This window comes from Pseudophryne corroboree, chromosome 3 (genome assembly GCF_028390025.1).
Source record: "Pseudophryne corroboree isolate aPseCor3 chromosome 3, aPseCor3.hap2, whole genome shotgun sequence".
Lineage (NCBI taxonomy): Eukaryota > Metazoa > Chordata > Amphibia > Anura > Myobatrachidae > Pseudophryne > Pseudophryne corroboree.
This window is the reverse complement of record NC_086446.1, coordinates 80,477,950-80,499,366: the sequence shown is the minus strand read 5'-3', so window position 1 is coordinate 80,499,366 and position 21,417 is coordinate 80,477,950. Positions and strand designations below refer to the sequence as shown.

Below are 21,417 nucleotides of genomic sequence, written 5' to 3'. Positions count from 1 at the left end.
CTTTGCATCTCCAGTCGCCCTTAATATGTCGAATGCACAGAACTGCCTAATCGCACTACATTTGCTCTGATGTACAATGCGAAAGTGTTCTGATAATGCATGGGTAGTGAGGGATTTCCTAATATTCCTAAGGTGTTCTCCTAATCTTACTTTGAGTGGGCGGGAAGTTCTCCCGATATACCAGAGACCACAACTGCACTCAATTGCATAAATGACGTTGTTTGTGTTACAGGTGACGAAATCATGGATTTTGAAATTCGTCTTGTTGATCATTAATTCTGTGATTTTACTCCCAGACCCAATGATCCTCCAACAACCCAAAAAGCTACCACATCGAAAAAAGCCTTTAGACTTTATCGTATTCATCTTCTCCTTGGTGGTTTGTGCACTCTTCACTAAACTAGTTTTGATGTTTGGTGCTTTTTTAAAGATACATTTCGGCTTGGCTGGTAACAGACCCCCTATCACTGGGTCTTTTTGCAAGATCCTCCAGTGTCTGTTGAGCGATCCTTTCAGTGTTCTATACTGGCTACTAAATGAGGTAACAAAAGACCAGTCATAGTTCCTATTGTCAGGTTTCTTCTCTTTAATGCCCAGCAGATCTTTCCTAGCAATGCCAGATGCTGCGAGTCTTGAGTTGGTAACCTTTCCCGGGTCATATCCTGATGCCTCAAATTTCTCTTGTAGTTATTTCGCCTGATCTTCAAAGACTTCTAATTTAGTACAGTCATGGCGTAGGTGCCTGAACTGGACCCCCGGGATTGAATCCAGCCAATTAGGATGATGACAGCTGGTGGCGCCAATATAGCAGGGCCGGCTCTAGGCACGTTCGACTAGAGCGGCCGCGCGGGGCGCCACCCTTAATGGGCGCCGCGCGCTGGCGCCGCCATAGTCTTACCTGGAGCCGGCCCTGTACACTGCAGGCAGCTCTCCCCGCCGTCCCCGGCCTTTCAAAACTGTGCGCTGCGCTGCGCTGCGCGGCGCCGGCGTCTGACGTCAGACGCCGCGCAGCGCGCACCAAGCGGCCGGGAACAGTCGGTGGCCCTCAGGCTCAACAGCAGCACGTCCCCTCCCAGCGTCGCCGCAGGTATGTTGGGATCGTCGGGGCCGGGCACTGGCACTGTGTGTGGGGGCACTGGCACTGTGTGGGGGCACTGGCACTGTGGGGGCATTGGCACTGTGTGGGGGCATATCTGCACTGTGGGGGCACTGGCACTGTGTGGGGGCATATCTGCACTGTGGGGGCACTGGCACAGTGTGGGGGCATATCTGTCGCTGTGGGGTCATATCTGCACTGTGGGGGCATTTATGAATCTTGCACTGTGGGGGCATTGGCACTATGTGGGGGCATTGGCACTGTGTGGGGGCATATCTGCACTGTGGGGGCACTGGCACTGTGTGGGGGCATATCTGCACTGTGGGGGCACTGGCACAGTGTGGGGGCATATCTGTCGCTGTGGGGTCATATCTGCACTGTGGGGGCATTTATGAATCTTGCACTGTGGGGGCATTTATGTATCTGGCACTGTGGGGGCATTTATCTGGCACTGTGGGGGGCATTCATTTATCTGGCACTGCGGGGGGGGGGGGCATTTATCTGTGCACTGTGAGGGGGCATTAATGTATCTGGCACTGTGTGGGCATTTCTGGCACTGTGGGGGCATATCTGCGCTGTGGGGGCATTTATGTATCTGCACTGTGGGGGCACTTATTTATCTGGCACTGTGGGGGGCATTTATTTATCTGGCACTGTGGGGGCATATCTGGCACTGGGGCATATCTGGCACTGTGGGGGCATATCTGGCACTGGGGGCATTAATGTATCTGACACTGTGGGGGGCAATAATGCATCTGTCACTGGGGGCATTTATGCATCTGGCAATGTGTGGGCATTTATGTATCTGGCACTGGGGGCATTTATGTATCTGGCCCTGTGGGGGCATATCTGGCACTGTGGGGGCAATTTTATATATGGCACTGTGGGGACATATCTGGCACTGTGTGGGCATTTTTATATCTGGCACTGTGTGGGCACTTATGTATCTGGCACTCTGTGGCCATTTATGTAGCTGGCACTGCTGGGGGGGGCATGTCGCGTGTAGCTGGCACTGCTGGGGAGCATGTCGCGTGTAGCTGGCACTGCTGGGGGGCATGTCGCGTGTAGCTGGCACTGCTGGGGGGCATGTCGCGTGTAGCTGGCACTGCTGGGGGGCATGTCGCGTGTAGCTGGCACTGCTGGGGGGCATGTCGCGTGTAGCTGGCACTGCTGGGGGGCATGTCGCGTGTAGCTGGCACTGCTGGGGGGCTTGTCGCGTGTAGCTGGCACTGCTGGGGGGCTTGTCGCGTGTAGCTGGCACTGCTGGGGGGCATGTCGCGTGTAGCTGGCACTGCTGGGGGGCATGTCGCGTGTAGCTGGCACTGCTGGGGGGCATGTCGCGTGTAGCTGGCACTGCTGGGGGGCATGTCGCGTGTAGCTGGCACTGCTGGGGGGCTTGTCGCGTGTAGCTGGCACTGCTGGGGGGCTTGTCGCGTGTAGCTGGCACTGCTGGGGGGCGTGTCATGTAGTGTTCCCGCTAGGCGTCTGTGGCTAGGCAATGTGTCTCAGTGCTGTGCCTGGCGCAAAGTGTATAGGAGGTTCTACCTGGTGCAGTGTGTATTAGCTGCACTACTGTGTGGTGTAATGCAAATTGCCACTATTATGTGGCCACGTACCTTCCCCACGAAGTAACTCCCCTTAATTTTTGCTGCGCGCCTTCGGCGCGCACTGTCCATTCTTTGACATATAGGTATGGGAACAACAAGCAGTATGTACATCATTTTGCCCTCCTAACTTAAAAATGTGCCCTCCCTGTGATCAGCACCATGCCCTAAAAAGTGAACACTATCATGTGTAGCTGGCACTGCTGCGGGGCATGTCATGTGTAGCTGGCACTGCTGCGGGGCATGTCATGTGTAGCTGGCACTGCTGCGGGGCATGTCGTGTATCTGGCACTATACTGGAGACGTGTGTAAGGAACACTACTGTGGCTATGTGTAAGGCTGCTAATTGTGTGAAAATATGTTTATAGTTTGATGATATGAAGTTATGAGGCCACGCCCATTTTTCCAGAGGCCACACCCACTTTTCCAGGAGCGCGCGCGCCGAAGGCGCGCGCATGGGGGGGGAGCGCTTTTACATTTTCTCGCTCAGGGTGCTAGTAGGCCTGGAGCCGGCCCTGCAATATAGGCTCCTGAATCCGTCGGTTTAGTAAAGTTCCTGGTGCTCAGGCCATTTTCGGCCACCAATACTGTAATGTCAAGGAAATTAGTAGTCTTCCGACTACTTTCAAATGAGAATCGGATGTTTTTTGCATTCGTATTTAGATATGTGAAGAACTCATTTAAGGTTACTTCATCGCCCCTCCAAACAAAGAATACGTCGTCAATATACTTTTTCCAGGTCACCAGGTTTGCCCCAAAGGGACAGTGGTTCCATATGGTGTCTTCTTCCCACTGTCCCATGAAAATGTTTGCATAACTTGGGGCGAACCTGTTGCCCATCGCGGTTCCGACTTTCTGCAGGTAATATGAGTTATTAAAAGAGAAATAATTGTTCTCTAATATAAATCGGACCCCCTCCTTTATGAGATTTTTGAGATTCATAGATGTCTTTTTGAGGGTGTCGTCCAGTGCTGTTAAACCGTCCTCATGGTTAATGATGGTGTAGAGCGACCTTACAACAGCCCTCTCTCCATTCCAAGTTTTCTAATACTTTCAAAAACTCGGTGGTATCTTTCAAATGGGAAGGGTATTTGGTGACCAGGGGCTGTAAATTGAAATATATAAATTCTGACAGGTTTGATGTCACAGAATCGATACCTGACACGATAGGCCTTCCCGGTGGTTTAATCAGATCTTTATGTATTTTAGGTAACACATAAAGTATTGGGATGACTGGATCTTTATTGTACAAAAACTGGATTTCCTTGTCTGATAAAGTTCCCATGTCCCCATATTTCGTCAGGAGGGTATGCAATCTATCAAGGGTGCTCATAGTGGGATCTGTCTTGATTTTCCCATATGTGTGACCATCGTTCAGTTGGTTCAAAACCTCCTGATTGTAATCTTCCTTGGACATGATGACCACTCCCCCCCCCCCTTTGTCCGCAGGCTTAATAATAAAATCTTCCTTGTCTTTTAATTTAGAGAGAGCTTGACGTTCTTTCATTGTCAGATTATGATTATGCAGTTTGTGTCCCATTTCTTTTATATCATCTGATACCAATTTTAAAAAAGTTTCAATAAAATTACCTCTCATGTGGACGGGATTAAAAATGGATTTAGGTCTAAAGGGGGTATTGGGGACATCCGTAGACTCCTTCACTGGATTGGTGATAAAAAATTTCTTTAAACTTAATTTACGTATAAATTTGTTGAGATCTACATATGTATTGAATTTATTGAAATCTCCTCTTTGGCTAAGATATGGTTACTAAAATTGAAAATTTTGATTTTCCCTTCAACCGCAGAAGGGAAAAATCTAAATTTTCAATCTTAGTAACCATATCTTAGCCAAAGAGGAGATTTCTGTCCTTGAAAAAGGTTTGAAGTTTGCTCCTTCATTACCCCTCAATAAATTCAATACATATGTAGATCTCAACAAATTTATCCGTAAATTAAGTTTAAAGAAATTTTTTATCACCAACCCAATGGATGAGTCTACGGATGTCCCCAATACCCCCTTTAGACCTAAGTCCATTTTTAATCCCGTCCACATGAGAGGTCATTTTATTGAAACTTTTTTAAAATTGGTATCAGATGATAAAAAAGAAATGGGACACAAACTACATAATCATAATCTGACAATGAAGGAAATTTCAAGCTCTTCCTAAATTAAAAGACAAGGAAGATTTTATTATTAAGCCTGCGGACAAAGGGGGGGGGGAGTGGTCATCATGTCCAAGGAATATTACAATCAGGAGGTCTTGAACCAACTGAACGATGGTCACACATATGGGAAAATCAAGACAGATCCCACTATGAGCACCCTTGATAGATTGCATACCCTCCTGACGAAATATGGAGACATGGGAACTTTATCAGACAAGGAAATCCAGTTTTTGTACAATAAAGATCCAGTCATCCCAATACTTTATGTGTTACCTAAAATACATAAAGATCCGATTAAACCACCGGGAAGGCCTATCGTGTCAGGTGTCGATTCTGTGACATCAAACCTGTCAGAATTTGTAGATTTCCATTTACAGCCCCTGGTCACCAAATACCCTTCCCATTTGAAAGATACCACCGAGTTTTTGAAAGTATTAGAAAACTTGGAATGGGGAGAGAGCTGATGTAAGGTCGCTCTACACCATCATTAACCATGAGGACGGTTTAACAGCACTGGACGACACCCTCAAAAAGACATCTATGAATCTCAAAAATCTCATAAAGGAGGGGGTCCGATTTATATTAGAGAACAATTATTTCTCTTTTAATAACTCATATTACCTGCAGAAAGTCGGAACCGCGATGGGCAACAGGTTCGCCCCAAGTTATGCAAACATTTTCATGGGACAGTGGGAAGAAGACACCATATGGAACCACTGTCCCTTTGGGGCAAACCTGGTGACCTGGAAAAAGTATATTGACGACGTATTCTTTGTTTGGAGGGGCGATGAAGTTACCTTAAATGAGTTCTTCACATATCTAAATACGAATGCAAAAAACATCCGATTCTCATTTGAAAGTAGTCGGAAGACTACTAATTTCCTTGACATTACAGTATTGGTGGCCGAAAATGGCCTGAGCACCAGGAACTTTACTAAACCGACGGATTCAGGAGCCTATATTGGCGCCACCAGCTGTCATCATCCTAATTGGCTGGATTCAATCCCGGGGGTCCAGTTCAGGCACCTACGCCATGACTGTACTAAATTAGAAGTCTTTGAAGATAAAGGCGAAATAACTAGAAGAGAAATTTGAGGCATCAGGATATGACCCGGGAAAGGTTACCAACTCAAGACTCGCAGCATCTGGCATTGCTAGGAAAGATCTGCTGGGCATTAAAGAGAAGAAACCTGACAATAGGAACTATGACTGGTCTTTTGTTACCTCATTTAGTAGCCAGTATAGAACACTGAAAGGATCGCTCAACAGACACTGGAGGATCTTGCAAAAAGACCCAGTGATAGGGGGTCTGTTACCAGCCAAGCCGAAATGTATCTTTAAAAAAGCACCAAACATCAAAACTAGTTTAGTGAAGAGTGCACAAACCACCAAGAAGAAGATGAATACGATAAAGTCTAAAGGCTTTTTTCGATGTGGTAGCTTTTTGGGTTGTTGGGGGATCATTGGGTCTGGGAGTAAAATCACAGAATTAATGATCAACAAGACGAATTTCAAAATCCATGATTTCGTCACCTGTAACACAAACAACGTCATTTATGCAATTGAGTGCAGTTGTGGTCTCTGGTATATCGGGAGAACTTCCCGCCCACTCAAAGTAAGATTGGGAGAACACCTTAGGAATATTAGGAAATCCCTCACTACCCATGCATTATCAGAACACTTTCGCATTGTACATCAGAGCAAATGTAGTGCGATTAGGCAGTTCTGTGGCATTCAACATATTAAGGGCGACTGGAGATGCAAAGATATTGCGACACAGTTAGCAAAGCGGAGATGAGGGCAATATATGAGTTAGGTATATTAAAACCTGAGGGCCTGAACTGCGACTTCAAAATTAAATGGTTTTTATGAAGGATTGTAGAGTGAAATACTGATGAGAATACCATTTCTAACTCCTAATCCATCTGTTTATTTTTAATCTATTTTTAATCTATAGTTTCTGCATTGATAAAAAAAATCACCTTTAAGATCACTGCCCTTTTTAGAATAATTAGATTTTAAGGTATTGATTAGTTTTTTAAATTCATTTATGTCATTGTTTTCTTATTACATATTGAATTTTTACCCATCTGTATCTTCCCATTATGTATAACGAGGGAGACACCGCTTTTGTTTACATACACGTGACCGGAAGTGACGTTCCGCTATTTGGAACAATGACTCCGTTAAGTTTCCCCAAAGAAAAAACTACAGGAAGTGACGTGACGCGATTTTACAATGGCACTGAGACTCAGACTTTCTTTTAACATTTTAATCACGATGGGGATCCGTCTGGAGTAGGTTGTATAAGAGGACATAATCAGTAAGATACTGTGGGACGTTGTAACCGAAAGCGGAGAACGGTTACAATGACAACCGGGGAGGAATCCGGATGACGATACCGGAAGTTTACCACAGTTACTATGACGATGGGTAAATCCGGAAATCTCAGTATGCGGCAACGGACCATGGGACTTGATTAGGTGATTTCTCTGTATAGGGTCCAGCTGCTGCATCTGTGAGAGGATTGGTTAGAAACCATTTAAATAAGCTCCACAGCAGCACATGTTATTACACCTTGAAAAAGACCTATGTTACAGGTAGAAACGCGTTGGTGACTACAGGACTGTGAAGAGGGGACAGGAGAAGACTGAGCCATTCCAGTGCAGCGAGGCACAGGGGATTCCCGGGTTTCCCTGCACCTAATAAACCCGCAAGGTGGCTTTGGAGTGTATACACAGTTCAGACTATCTGGTAATTTCCTCACCATTCCCCACCCCAGTTTGATATGCTGCTATAAAATATATATATATATATATATATATATATATATTGTTATTCAATTGCTGCTATACATTCCTATTGGAAAGTGTATGATGTTTTTATTGTCTGCTTAATTTGTTTTATGTGTATAAAATGAAAACTGTACTTCACTATATATGTACAATATTCCTCTCTTTTATGTGGCATCTCTACGAGTTTACAAATAACTCTGGGATCTATTGAGACGTCATCCAATTGTGAAGCGCAGGATAAGTCCCTCTTTCTCAATTTTTCTTGTTAGACACGTGTGGTGAAGGAATTGGGAACCTTCTTTGGAGAGGGGGGATAATATCCAGCAGCTTTGATCTTTTGCGCACTGAGATCTTCCTTGTATTCCTTTCACAAAAATAACACCTACCTACTAAATGGGGTAAAATTAGGGGATTCTGTACTGGAAAAGGACTTAGGTGTCCTCATAGATAGCAAGCTAAGCAGTAGTACCCAAAGTAGGATTGCAGCAAAGAAGGCTAATAAGATATTAGCATGCATAAAACGGGGTATTGATGCTAGGGACGAGAGTATTATACTCCCGTTATATAAATCACTTGTGAGGCCACACCTTGAATACTGTGTACATTTCTGGGCACCTTACTAGAAAAAGGATATCCTGGAGCTAAAAAAGGTTCAAAGGCGGGCAACCAAACTAATTAAGGGTATGGAGATGCTGGAATACGAGGAAAGGCTTGCAAGACTAGGCATGTTTACACTGGAAAAGAGGAGATTAAGAGGGGACATGATCAACATTTACAAATATATAAGGGGACATTATGCAGATCTTGCGCAGGACCTGTTTTTGGTTAGATCAACACAGAGAACTCGTGGACACTCGCTCAGGTTAGTGGAGAGGAGATTCCGCACAATCCGGCGTAAAGGCTTTTTTATGGTAAGGACGATACGTGTTTGGAATTCCCTGCCTGAGGGAGTTGTAATGGCAGACTCAGTCAACACCTTTAAGAATGGGTTAGATAAATTCCTAATGGATAAGGATATTCAGGGTTACGGGGCATAGTCACGCACTATGGTTATTATAAAGAAGAGGGGTAAATTGTAATTGCAGTCATCAACTTCAGTCAAAATTTTCTACAAATTAATCACGCATAGGAGAACAACAAATAGGTTGAACTCGATGGACAATTGTCTTTTTTTCAACCTTAGATACTATGTTACTATGTTATTGCCCCCTAGGTGTATGACTACCTTATCCGTTATACCTTTTGATTCCTTGTTTATTTTGTATCAGCCCCCTAAAACCATTCCACCTCATTCCTCTGGTTCCTATCCACTCCACCTTCACTCCCCACCAATGCGCTATCTTCCTGGCTGCCCGATGTCTACTGGCCCAGTAAATGTATGAGTGACTGACGATCCGCACTCGCAAGGCCTTTTTTGGTCCTCCTAAAAGAATTCCACATATTTGTTACCTTTTTTCTTTTTTTGACAACCGACTCCACAACGCATTGTAACCCTAGAGTGTGAACTTTCATGCGACCTATATGAAGGTGAAAATCACAAAACCTCTTTTGTTTGAGGGCAAAATTGGAAAGTCCTTCATTCCCCAATGTGGCAGGCAGACAAAGGCCTTGGGTTTCATGAAAGTCACTGCGCATGCTGCCTACTCTTGCTTTTTTGGCTTGTATGTAAACCTTGTACGCTCCAGACTTCCACTAGTCCGAGCTTTAAATTGCGCTTGCTGATGACCCCTTGGCTGCTGCGCAGGTTGCTGCTCCTATTCTAAAAGAATGGGTACCATATTCTGCGCTAGGTAACCGCAAAGCGCTAAGACATTTCTTGAAAACGCTCTGGAACTGGATTTTGGTCAGCGGCGACCCATTGCGATGCACTAGCCACTGGGGCCACTTTCCCTGTGGGTGTCTTTGCTCATACAAGCTTGTCCGCACCACCGCGCACATGGCCTCATCATCTTGCCTTTCTACTGTTACCCAGCTCCAGCGTGTTATTGGCGCCAGCAGGGTGGTACTAGATGGCGCTGTTTCTCATGCCCAGCAGTCCTTTAGCCTCCTGCAGCCAAAGATACCATAGATATTGCTTTGAAGCGGCCCCTGCTATACCACTGCCAGACATACTCTAACAATTATTCGTGCGCATTCTTACCAGCTCCCCCCTTGCCTATCCGAAATGCCTGCCAATTGCAGTAAGCTGCCTCGTATGTCTTCATTGTTTGTGGGGCTAAGGCCCTTCATGCTAGCCTCGCTAGTCTGGCCTGATAATCTGCCAGATGTAAGCCTTCCCAATGGCGTTGGGTGTGAGCACTCTAAATCTATCCCAATGAAACCTTGATAGCGCGTCTTTGATCTCGTTCTCCACTCGCGCTGTGAACTCAATGGGGGCGATTCCGAGTTGTTCGCTCGCTAGCAGATTTTAGCAGCATTGCACACGCTAGGCCGCCGCCCTCTGGGAGTGTATCTTAGCTTAACAGAATTGCGAATAAATCATTCTTAGCAGTTTCTGAGTAGCTCCAGACCTACTCACAAATAGTGATCAGTTCAGTCAGTTTCGTTCCTGGTTTGACGTCACAAACACGCCCTGCATTCGGCCAGCCACTCCCCTGTTTCTCCAGCCACTCCCGCATTTTTCTCTGGCACGCCTGCATTTTTCCGCAAACGCCATGAAAACGTGGAGTTTCCACCCAGAAACACCCACTTCCTGTCAATCACACTACGATCACTTCAACAATGGAAATTCTTCGTTCTGGTGTGAGTAAATCTACTAAGTTTTGAGCTAAAATACTTAGCGCATGCGCACTGTGTACCATGCGCATGCGCATTTTCGCATTAATCGCTCTGTTGCGAAAATCGGCAACAAGCGAACAACTCGGAATGACCCCCAATATTCCTCTGCAAGCAGTGCAGCACTAGATGTCTTAGAAGCTTCAGCGCCTGTGGTGACTCCGCTTTCTAATTGCTTATTGCCTAAACTACCCCCATGTTATCGCACCAAAACACTATGCTTCTGTCTGCTAGCCTGTCCGCCCACAACTCTACAGCCACTATTATTGGGAATAGCTCTAGAAGCAGCATGTTTTTTGTCCAACCCGCTTCCACCATGCTTCTGGCCATGGCTGTGCACACCACTCGGCCTTGAAATAGGCTCCGAATCCAATTGATACAGAGTCGTTGGTGGTTGCACCTTCGAGCCTGTGACAGAAAACCCTTCCCATTGGAATGGCCCTGCATGCAAAATGTAACGACTCCAGCAACTGTATCTGCTTAAGTGTGATTTTTTTTCACCCTGGCGCATTCCTGCAGCCTGCCTCTCATCTTTCCCACTTTTTCTACTGGCAACCGACAAAGCTTTAACTGCGTGTCAATTTCTTTACCCAGGAACGTTAGCATCGTGGTGGGCCCCTTACTCTTTTCCACAGCTATCGGGACCCCTAGAACCTGAAACAGAGCTTGTGTCGAGAATAAAAGCTCTTTGCACACCTGGCTGTCCCTGGTGCCTACTAGAAGGAAGTCATCCAAATAATGCACTACTCTTTTCTGGCCCATGTTGGCCCTTATGCACCATTCTAGTTATGAACTGAAGCACTTGAAGTATGCGCAGGAAATTGAGCAACCCATGGGTAAGCGTTTGTCTATGAAGTACTGGCCTGGCCCCCTATTCTAAATCCCATGTATCTGAAGGAATCTGGGTGCAGTGGGAGCAGGCAAAAGGTGGACTCAATGTTCACCTTTGCCAGCAATGCCACTTCCCCGATGCCTTGTACCATCGCCAACGCCTGATTGAATGACTGGTAGGTGACACTACAATCCTGAGGGTCTAAAGCATAATTTACTGACTGTCATGATCCGGGTGTCTGGTTGCCATTTTCTGCCGGTTAGGTGCCTCCTAAGATTGGCTCAGCATGCCAAGCCCGGGTCATAACTATGCTTTGGTTAGATTTCATTGTAATGTTACCTGCAGCGCCGGCTCAACGGCCTCCTTAGTGTTTTCACCTGGCCTGGTGTGGCGCTCTCAGCCCGTCGCGGCCGTCGCTGCCGCACCCGTGGTCCTGCCGCATGGAGACTGAGTCTGGCATCCTCTGTGAACCGCGGACACCGCTGTCATCCCTGTGGCCGCTGTACGTATAGCGTGGAGTCTACTGCTGCCGTGGCCTCCGCCGCCATTGTTGTTTGGCACATGGGCCCTCATTCCGAGTTGTTCGGTCGCTAGCTGCTTTTAGCAGTTTTGCACACACTAAGCAGCAGCCTACTGGGAGTGAATCTTAGCTTTGCAGATTAGCGAACGAAAGATTCGCAAAATAGCGAATAGAATAGCGATCAGAAATTTCTTTGCAGTTTCCGAGTAGCTCGATACTTACTCTGCCACTGCGATCAGTTCAGTCAGTTTCGTTCCTGATTTGACGTCACAAACACACCCAGCGTTCGTCCAGACACTCCACCGTTTCTCCAGCCACCCCTGCGTTTTTCCCAGAAACGGCAGCGTTTTTTCACACACTCCCATAAAACGGCCAGTTTCCACCCAGAAACACCCACTTCCTGTCAATCACACTTCGATCACCAGAATGAAGAAATTTCTTCGTTAAGCCGTGAGTAAAATACCAAACTTCTTAGCAAATTTACTTGGCGCAGGCGCGGTGCGAACATTGTGCATGCGCAGTTTGCGGAAAATCGCTGCGATGCAAAGAAAAATAACGAGCGAACAATTCGGAATGAGGGCCATGATTCTTTTCCCCTTCAAACTCTGTCAATGGGCACAGCCATGTTGGATAAGGTCACATGTCAAGCTTTCTATCAATCCGCAGCGCTGCTGGTGCCTGTGTCAAGTTGTCAGCCAATGCCTGCTCACCAGTGGGTATAAATATCCTGTTCCAGCACCCAGGAAATCGTCAGTGCTTCAATTGTCTTCCAGTCTACTGCTTCACTAGAGACTCACCTCTGTGTCCATGCTCTTCGGTGCAGTTTGCTTCTCCAGTGTTAACTCTCTGCAGTGCAGTCTGCCTCTGCTGAGATAACTCCCTCTGGTGCAGCCTGCCTCTCCTGTGATAACTCTCTGCAGTGCAGCCTGCCTCTCCTGTGATAATTCTCTGTGGTGCAGTTAGGCTCTCCTGCTATTGCACCTGTGTCGCCAGAGTATATGGTTTGGCTAACAGTAGCTATTCTCCAGCGGAACCCTGTTCACGTGGTTCTCAGTGTCCCACATTATAGCTAAGTGCTAACCTGCGATCTCTAGCATCATTCCTATATTTCTTCAATGTTCTCAAGCATCACTAAAGACCCACAATTACTCTTTCAAGCTCTGGTCTCAAGCCAGTTTAAGTCCAGAGACTCTTTTCCCGTTTATAGTTCTGTTGTACCTTTGATGACTTTTATTATTTAATAAAACCCTTAAAGTCAACTCCAGTTGTCATGGTCATGCCTTCGGGCATTGGTGCTGCAGCTCTTGCACATGTCTAGGAGTCCCATAATACCTCCTAAGTTCCAGTACCCGTCAGCCCCTACAACTGAGGCTTCCCGCTACCAACACCAGCCCTCAGTTGTGACAGTAAGCACTGACCTAATGGAGCTGGTCGGAGATCAAGTCCAAGGGACTAGGCGAATGAAAGAACTGGAAGCCCGCCTTGAACATCAGGAGGCTGCACAAGGCCATGTCATCCAGTGTCTTCAGGACCTCTCGGACTCAGCAATGCTCCAGCAGTATTCCAACACTTCGTGAATGAAATCTTCAGAGACATCCTTTATCGTCACGTTGTGGTTTATCTCAATGATATCCTTATCTTCGCAAATGATTTGGAGGAACATCAGTTCAGGCTGAAAGAGGTCTTGTCCCGTCTCCGTACCAATCACCTATATTGCAAACTGGAGAAGTGCGCCTTTGAAGTTAAATCCATCCCGTTCTTGGGGTATATTGTATCCGGTTCTGGTTTGGAGATGGACCCCGAGAAACTTCAAGCGATCCAAGATTGGCCAATTCCTGTAAACCTCGAGGGCATCCAAAGGTTCACCAAAGTTTATGCTTTCCAAAATAAACTTGGTTTCTACCTCTGATTTTTCTAAATCAGCTACTAGGAAAGACCGCACCGCTTCAATACCTTTTCGCGTGGGGTATAGAGGAGTACAAGGCTTGTACATCAATTGTAAGCCATCTTTCCTAAATGTCCCACACATATCCGTCCAACAACTGTAGCAAGCTGGTAGAGTCTCTCAGATATGAAGGTAAGGTTTTCACGTAGGATTGTAATTTTAAATCAATATAATGTGAAAGATTCGCTGTTAAGGAATCTATTCCCGAGATGATTGGTCTTCCTGTGGGAAACTGTATATTTTTACGGACTTTGGGAAGATGATAAAAAGTGGCGGTGGTTGGATGTTCCACCCATAAATAGTCAAATTCCTTTTTACATATTACATTGATTCTTTGTGCATCATATAAAAGGACTCTTAAATCTTCTTTAAAACCTTTTGTGGGGTCTTCTTCAAGTTTGATATAAGTTAATGTATCGTTAAGTATATTATATGCTTCTTTGAGGTAGTCAGTTCTGTCCTGTAAAACTATTGCTCCCCCTTTATCTGCACTCCTAATAATGATGTTATCCTCTTTTTTAAGTTGGTTTAAAGCCTTTTTCTCTTCTGGATTCAAATTGGAAGTGTATTTATTATTTTTTACTTTTAATTCCCTGAAATCATCTTTGACTGGCTCGTAAAAGATATCTACATTACTTCCCCTTGATTCCACCGGGTAAAATTTGGATGGGGGAGCTACTAGCGGTTTTTGTGATTCTTGTGTAGCTGAAACTACTGGAGGGTGTTTTAGAAAATGTCGCTGTAATGTAAGAGACCTAATATATTTGTTTTGATCAATGAACACATCGAACTTGTCCGCATGTTGGTCAGGTGCGAATTTCAATCCCTTATTTAATAGCGCTGTCTGTGGTGTGCATAGTTTTCTACCTGAGAGGTTGATGACCCCGGTTTTTATCCCATTTTCAGGTGGAACAATAGGCGCCTTCTTTTTGGGGATTTTTCTCCCCCCTCTTTTGCCTCTTCCATTCCAAGGCCTCTTTTTCTGCCTTGTGGAGTGGCTAAATCTGTTCCATCTCCTAAAAAATGGTCATTAGGCCCATTTGGTGAAGGTGACCTAAGAGTTTCATATTTGTTAGTGTGGAAGAAGTGTCATATCTATTCGAGGAGCGGCGCCTTCTTCTCTGGTCACGATAGGAGTTATTTCTATTTCTATATCTGTTAGGGTATGGAGAACAGTAAGACGACCTTCTCCTATCTCCATATCCTTGATGGTGACCATCTCGCCTCCTGGGATTAGTTCTTTGATTGTCTCTGTGGTTATACCGCTCTTGTTGGTATGAATTGATACCACGTTTTTGGGCATGATGTACAACAGGATTATCATTCAGTCTAGCATCTTTTGCCCAATCAAAGATCAATCTTTTTTGGTAATCTTCCTTGTCCCTAGAGAATTTGTTCTTTTTCTCTAGATAATTTCCCTTTCAGTTATGTCAAGTTGATTTTGAAGTCTACCAACATCATGTAGGAATTCTTCGCTAGTTTCAAATCTGGTGACCGAAGTCTCTAGTTTCATTAGTTCCTCCTCTAGTTTAGTCAGATCCCTTTTCCTCTCTACTATTAGTAATCCCATCAGTTTCTTAGAACAGTCTCCGAAGATATCGTTCCAATTTTTCATAAAGGAATCATTTTGTATACCATATGTTGGCTTTTTTAATATACGTAGTCCCCTAGGGACTCTCCCTTCCTCAATATATTTTTCAAGTGTTATTATCTCATACCAATTTTTCATTTCCTTTATAGACAGTTTTTCTATCATATTTAATTGGGAATAATAATCTTCCTCATTACTGAGGACTAAAGGAAATGAAAAATTGGTATGAGATAATATTTATTATTATTTTTTTTGAGTAACCTATACAGTACATTTTTTCGTGTCTGCACGTTGTAATGCGTGAGTAATTAGGATCACACATTGCAGAAGATTGGGGTTACCACCTTTTATCGCCTGGTATGAGAGTTTTGAAAGTAAAAATATATTTATGGGATTATATATAATAGGATGAGATTTTCAACCAGGAGTTTATATATATATATATATATATATATATATATATATATATAAACACAAGATATTCGGCACTCACTGCTTTTCCAAGAGATTCAACTTGCCGGGTGCCCTCCGCAGCAAACAGCATACATATACACACAGATGTCGGCGGCACTCATGGGCTTTTCAAAGCCAAAAGACCAGACCAGTCAATTAGCGCTTAACGTTTCGGTTTATTTCAACCGTCATCAGAAGCATGCTTCTGATGACGGTTGAAATAAACCGAAACGTTAAGCGCTAATTGACTGGTCTGGTCTTTTGGCTTTGAAAAGCCCGTGAGTGCCGCCGACATCTGTGTGTATATATATATATATATATATATATGGGACCATATTGAATAGACAATAGAAAGTTCAAGGTACCATCATTTATCTTCCCCCTATAGGAAGTTTGGAAATAACTATATGTCTACATTATATTTCCCATAATTTCTATAACAGGTCCAATTATAGTGTATTTTTAATTTAATACACAATTCACCTCACTCTTTATTCTACACAGAGCACTACACAATTGATACATAGACAAATCACAGTAGCACACGGTCCGTATCATGGGACATAATATAATTTCATGGCACACTGTAAGCAGGTTATCTTAAAGACACACAATTTATCATAAAAGTTTTGGAAGCAAATATATTTTTATCACAAAGATGCACACTGTAAGCAGGTTATCATAACGATGCACAAATTTTTTTCACACACTAGTTTAATTACAGCAGCTAACGGTCCCTAGTATGGGGCATATTCATATTTTATCCCCCATTATATTTTGAAGCTTAATGTGGTAGTTATTAATCAAATAAATTTCTTTTCACCTTTATCAAACAAAAATACACACATATTCACTACAAAAATCATTATAACCCTAATAGTCACATGTACACATTAATACATAATTTAAGTACTTAGGAGTGATTAAGTAATAAAGTTTTTGGCCATGAAAAATGTTCCCTAGAGGGGAAATAAGTGATTCCATTATAAACTTCATGTCACTGAATGAGTTCATATCAAAGTAATGCTCTCTGAATGACAAGTAAACACACTATAAATTAATAAATTAATAAAATCCTTGTCACTAAATTAATTGCAATTAAAGTTAAATATGTTCCCTATAATGCTCTCTGAACGGCAGATTAGTAGATACATATATATTACATTTCTAATTGAGAATATACTGTTTAATGACAGAATATTGGATCTCAGTTTATACATACTGGATCAGTGTGGAGGGGAAGCCTACAGGCGATGTTTTGTCTGTGGGCTCGCTGATATCAGAGGTTGCTAGGAGACCATGACGCGCTTTGCGCCATAGGCTGATATCAGAGGTTGCTAGGAGACCATGACGCGCTTTGCGCAATGGGTAAACAGACGATGGAGACCACGTGGGGGTGCGCATCAAGGTGTACGTGTCGCGTCACGTGCCCATGATGCGCTACATACGGAGATTACCCAGTAGTAGTGACGCGTTGCGCGTCAGAGGAAAACAGACGTGCCCCATGATGCGTTGCGCGTCAGAGGGGAGGTGCGGCCCGCGGAAGAACTTGCGCCAATAAGGCAGCCTTCTCTCTGATGCTACCCACGGAGCTCTGTATGTTTTTGAGGTCTCGCAACAAAGATCTCTCCCGGTGTGTCGCTCCTGAGTTGGCGCAAGATAAAGATACTACTGTGTTTTTTATATATATATATATATATATATATATATATATATACATACACTCAGGGTAGGCACACGTGCAGCTGTTCATTGGCTAGTGCCGGGAGGCGGACCTGCTCGGCGGGAAGTACAGTATGAGATACGACATCATGATGGGCCAGGACTACAGAGCGTAGCAGCACTGTCATCTGACCTCTACTCTCTGAGGTGAGCCTGGAGAGGATGGAGATTTCACCATGAGTACACCCACTGAGGAAGCTGATGAAGTGCTGTGAACATTTAAGAGGTTCTGAGGGCTGAAGAAGGTGCTGAGGATGCCAATGAGCAGCTTAGGAAGGTGCTGAAGTGATTTGGCAGGTGATGAGGGCTGAGGAAGGTGGTGAGGGGCTGAGGATGGAACTGAGGGGCTGTGGATGCTTATGAGGGCTGAGGATGGTGCTGAGGAAGGGGATGAAGGCTGAGGAAGGGGATGAGGGCTGCGGATGGTGCTGAGGGGCTGAGTAAGGACAGCAGCCACATCAGAAGAGTCCTTCACCTACGTCTCTGACATCCAGAGACAACCCGGTCAATAACGTACAATAGCGATAGATACACCAGATAGGCGATACTAGACACACCCAATGGGCAGTGGTAGACACACCCAATGTGCGGTGCTAGACACACCCCTCAAGCAGTGCACACCCTAATAAAATGTGGTGCGCACGCCTATGAGCCTGATACAGCCTCATGCCCAGCCTAATAGCATCAGATGAGCAATGGTCTGTACTCACCTCCCTCACTGCTGCCACCTCTGACCTTTCCTGGTATTGGCCAGTGTGCCAGAGGCTGGAATCTAATGACAAACCTATATAGTGATCCAGCGCGGTACTAATCATCTACCCCAGCACAGTGTGCATGTAATTATATTCTACTCTATGGCACACAGTGTATACTATTTCTATATAATACTAATTATTGCATGTGCTTTATGGTTTCATTATGTGCAGTAACTGTTTGTGTTTCTGTGTTTTCCTCAGTATCTCTGCAAGCAAGTTTCAGAATAATGAGGAAAATGATGGTCATTCTGGAGACAGTATATCCGAGATGTTTACACACTGTCAGAAACTAGAGGATCTAGAGTAAGTAGTTTATATTACAAATCCCAAACAACAAAGAATTGGGAAAATTATTTTCTTCCTCAGGGTCCATAGTCTTCACAGGGTTACCTTTGTTTATGATTGGTGGAGACCAGAATAGGCACCGATCAGCAAAGCTTTTTACAAGTTCCTAGGATGCACTGGATGCCTCTCCGCTCATACCCTGCCCACAGCTCGGGCCAAGGGCATAGCTACCATAGGTGCAGGCAGTGCAGCTGCTATGGGGCCCAGAGCTGAGAGGGGCCACCTTCCCTGTCACAGTTACACGTGTTATATACAGGGTGTAGCTACCATAGGTGCAGGCAGTGCAGCTGCTATGGGGCCCAGAGCTGAGAGGGGCCACCTTCCCTGTCAAAGTTACATGTGTTATATATTTTTTTGGCCATTGGGTGGTACGTAGTGGTCCTTTTAAACTTTCTCCTTGGGGCCTGCAATATATCTGGGTATGCCCCTGGACATTGTAGTGTGGTATATAATGAACTGAAGGACATTTTAATGTTATATATTATGAACCTGGGCACTGTAATGAGGCACAATATGAACGAGTAGCACTATATATCATAATGTGAATTGGGGGCACTGTGCGTCATAATGTGTACTGACAGCTCTGAAATGTGACATAGGGTTAACTTAAGCAGTACTGTGATTCATAAAAGAAACTAGGGCACTAATATGTACTATGGGGCATAACATTAAATAAGGCTCTACTATGGTTCAGAATATGAACTTGGGCACTATTATAGAGCATAAAATTAACAACTGCTGCAGAGAAGTGTCTCTCTAGAAGCACTGGGGCCCACAAAGTTCTGACTATGCCCCTGGCTCAGGCTCTTCAGTTTTTGTTTGGTGCCAGCAGGAGCTGGTCACCAGATAGCAGTGGGGCTGCAGTTTGTAGCCCAAGGTTTTTATTTTTATTTCTGATTTTAACATTTTTTTCTTTTTCTTTAACTGAGCAAGCAGCGCTATGCAGTCCTGTGGACACCATCCACAGCTCGGCGATTTTAGTGGGACCCTGCAGCCTTCCACAGGGGCATAAAAAGGCAACTGGACTCTGGGGGACAGTTAAAGCAGCCCATACCTCCGGTTCTGGGGGATGGACCGGAGGTTTGCTAACATGGATCCAGACCATGGCATGCCTTGGGCTTCACTAGACCACCAGGGCAAATATATTACCGACGCTGTGGACATTAATTAAGGCCAGGGAACTGGTGGTGGATGTCATTAAGGAGAGGCAACACTTCCTTAGTGGTAACTCCCCCATCCCAGGGTGCCATTCCACTGAGGTCTTCCCACTGTGGGCTGCTCCTCCTTCACCCTCCTTCCTTACAGAGATGCTGGTAGCCATTATAACAACTCTACGGGTCTCCAGGAATGCTGGGTTTGGTCTCCCTGTATACCCCTCCTTGGAGTCAGGTTATACACAGCGCTATTTTCTACCAGCTCTAATCGCTGGACAGTTGGAATCAGTGCCCACTGCAGTTAATTTGTATCTTCTGCTTTGTATGTGACTTATGCTTGATCTGCTGTCTGTGATTTCTGACTGTACATTACAGGTATATCACTTTCTGCAGCGGGGTACACTGGGCTCCACAAGGAATGGACAATAGGGTGTAGAGTAGGATCTTGATCCGAGGCACCAACAGGCTCAAAGCTTTGACTGTTCCCAGAATGCATAGCGCCGCCTCCTATATCACCCCGCCTCCCTGCACAGGATCTCAGTTTTGTAGTTGGCGCTGCAGTAGCAGGCACTTAACAGAGGGGCTGCTCCAGGCAGCCCTAAGAAGAGCTTTTTTTCTAAGGAAAAAAGTGAAGACTTCAAGGGCAGCAGCAGTGTTACATGTCAGTGGACATTCACAGCTGCAGCTCCGGCTCTCCCCAGCGGCGCTGTACACTCCCGAGCCCTGGTTGCCGGGTAATTACAGCAGGAGGCTCCGGTTTTCTTGTTGTCAGGCACACACGATGGGGTCTCTCCAGGATCACGTGGCCACGCTTCTGGAGGTGGTAAGTGGGTCCCACTTGCGGGACCCGGTCTTTATCGCGATCCGGCGCGGTCAGTGGGAGGCGGGCCGCGCACGCTGGCAGTGGACACCACGGCATGGGACAGGTCAGGTTTTCTCTATAAACCGTTTTATTAGAGCCCACAGTACCCGGTGGTTTTGCCAGCAGGGGGATAGAGCTTGGACCTGAAGCCCCTCCCCCAGCCATTTTCTGCAAATGTTCCCGCCCTGGAGCTGCATATCTGTCTCTCCCTCACTACATGGCAGTGTCTGCGGCGCCATTATTCCTCAGCTCACTGTTCCTGGGAATGCTTGGGCAAATCCTCCTATGTAAAGCCGCCTGGTTGCCAGTGCTGTGACTTTACAAGACACTTAAGTATTCTACCTGCCTTTTTTAGTCAGTGGTAGTTAAGAAAGAGTGCACTTAGTCAGGGTTTCCTAGTACAATTACCCTGAGATATACATCCAGTTCTTACTGTGTACTGTTATATCTATTATATAGCTGTGTAAGCTAGTCCAGTGCAGTATTATTGTTAGTAATAACCTCTGCATTGTACAAACTGTGACTATTTGTGTGTGCATTTGATAGCTGAGTGGTGTCCATTTCGTGTCTTTCACTCAACCTGCTATCCCTATATTCTATAACCTGAGGGGGCTAGGTGTGTCAGGTTTTATCTAATATAGGATTTTCACAAAGATATACTGTATTACGTATATTTCTCTGTGATTTAGTCACCATATCTCTCCTGTATCTCTGCTGGTGCTGACTACACTGCACAGGGGTTTGGGCTAGAGGTATCGTGCTGCTGACAAATTGTACTGTGTTACCTGATACTGCAAGT

At 45.2% G+C, this 21,417-nt stretch overlaps 1 protein-coding gene across 1 annotated transcript in view; it reads left to right on the top strand.

Annotated features, from left to right (window-relative positions):
- LOC135054807 (NACHT, LRR and PYD domains-containing protein 3-like) overlaps nucleotides 1-21,417 on the top strand; it is a 430,555-nt gene that overhangs the window by 138,196 nt on the left and 270,942 nt on the right. The window contains exon 6 of the mRNA XM_063958167.1: nucleotides 18,459-18,560. Within this exon, the coding sequence (XP_063814237.1) occupies nucleotides 18,459-18,560 (102 nt within the window). The remainder of the gene's footprint in view (nucleotides 1-18,458; nucleotides 18,561-21,417) is intronic.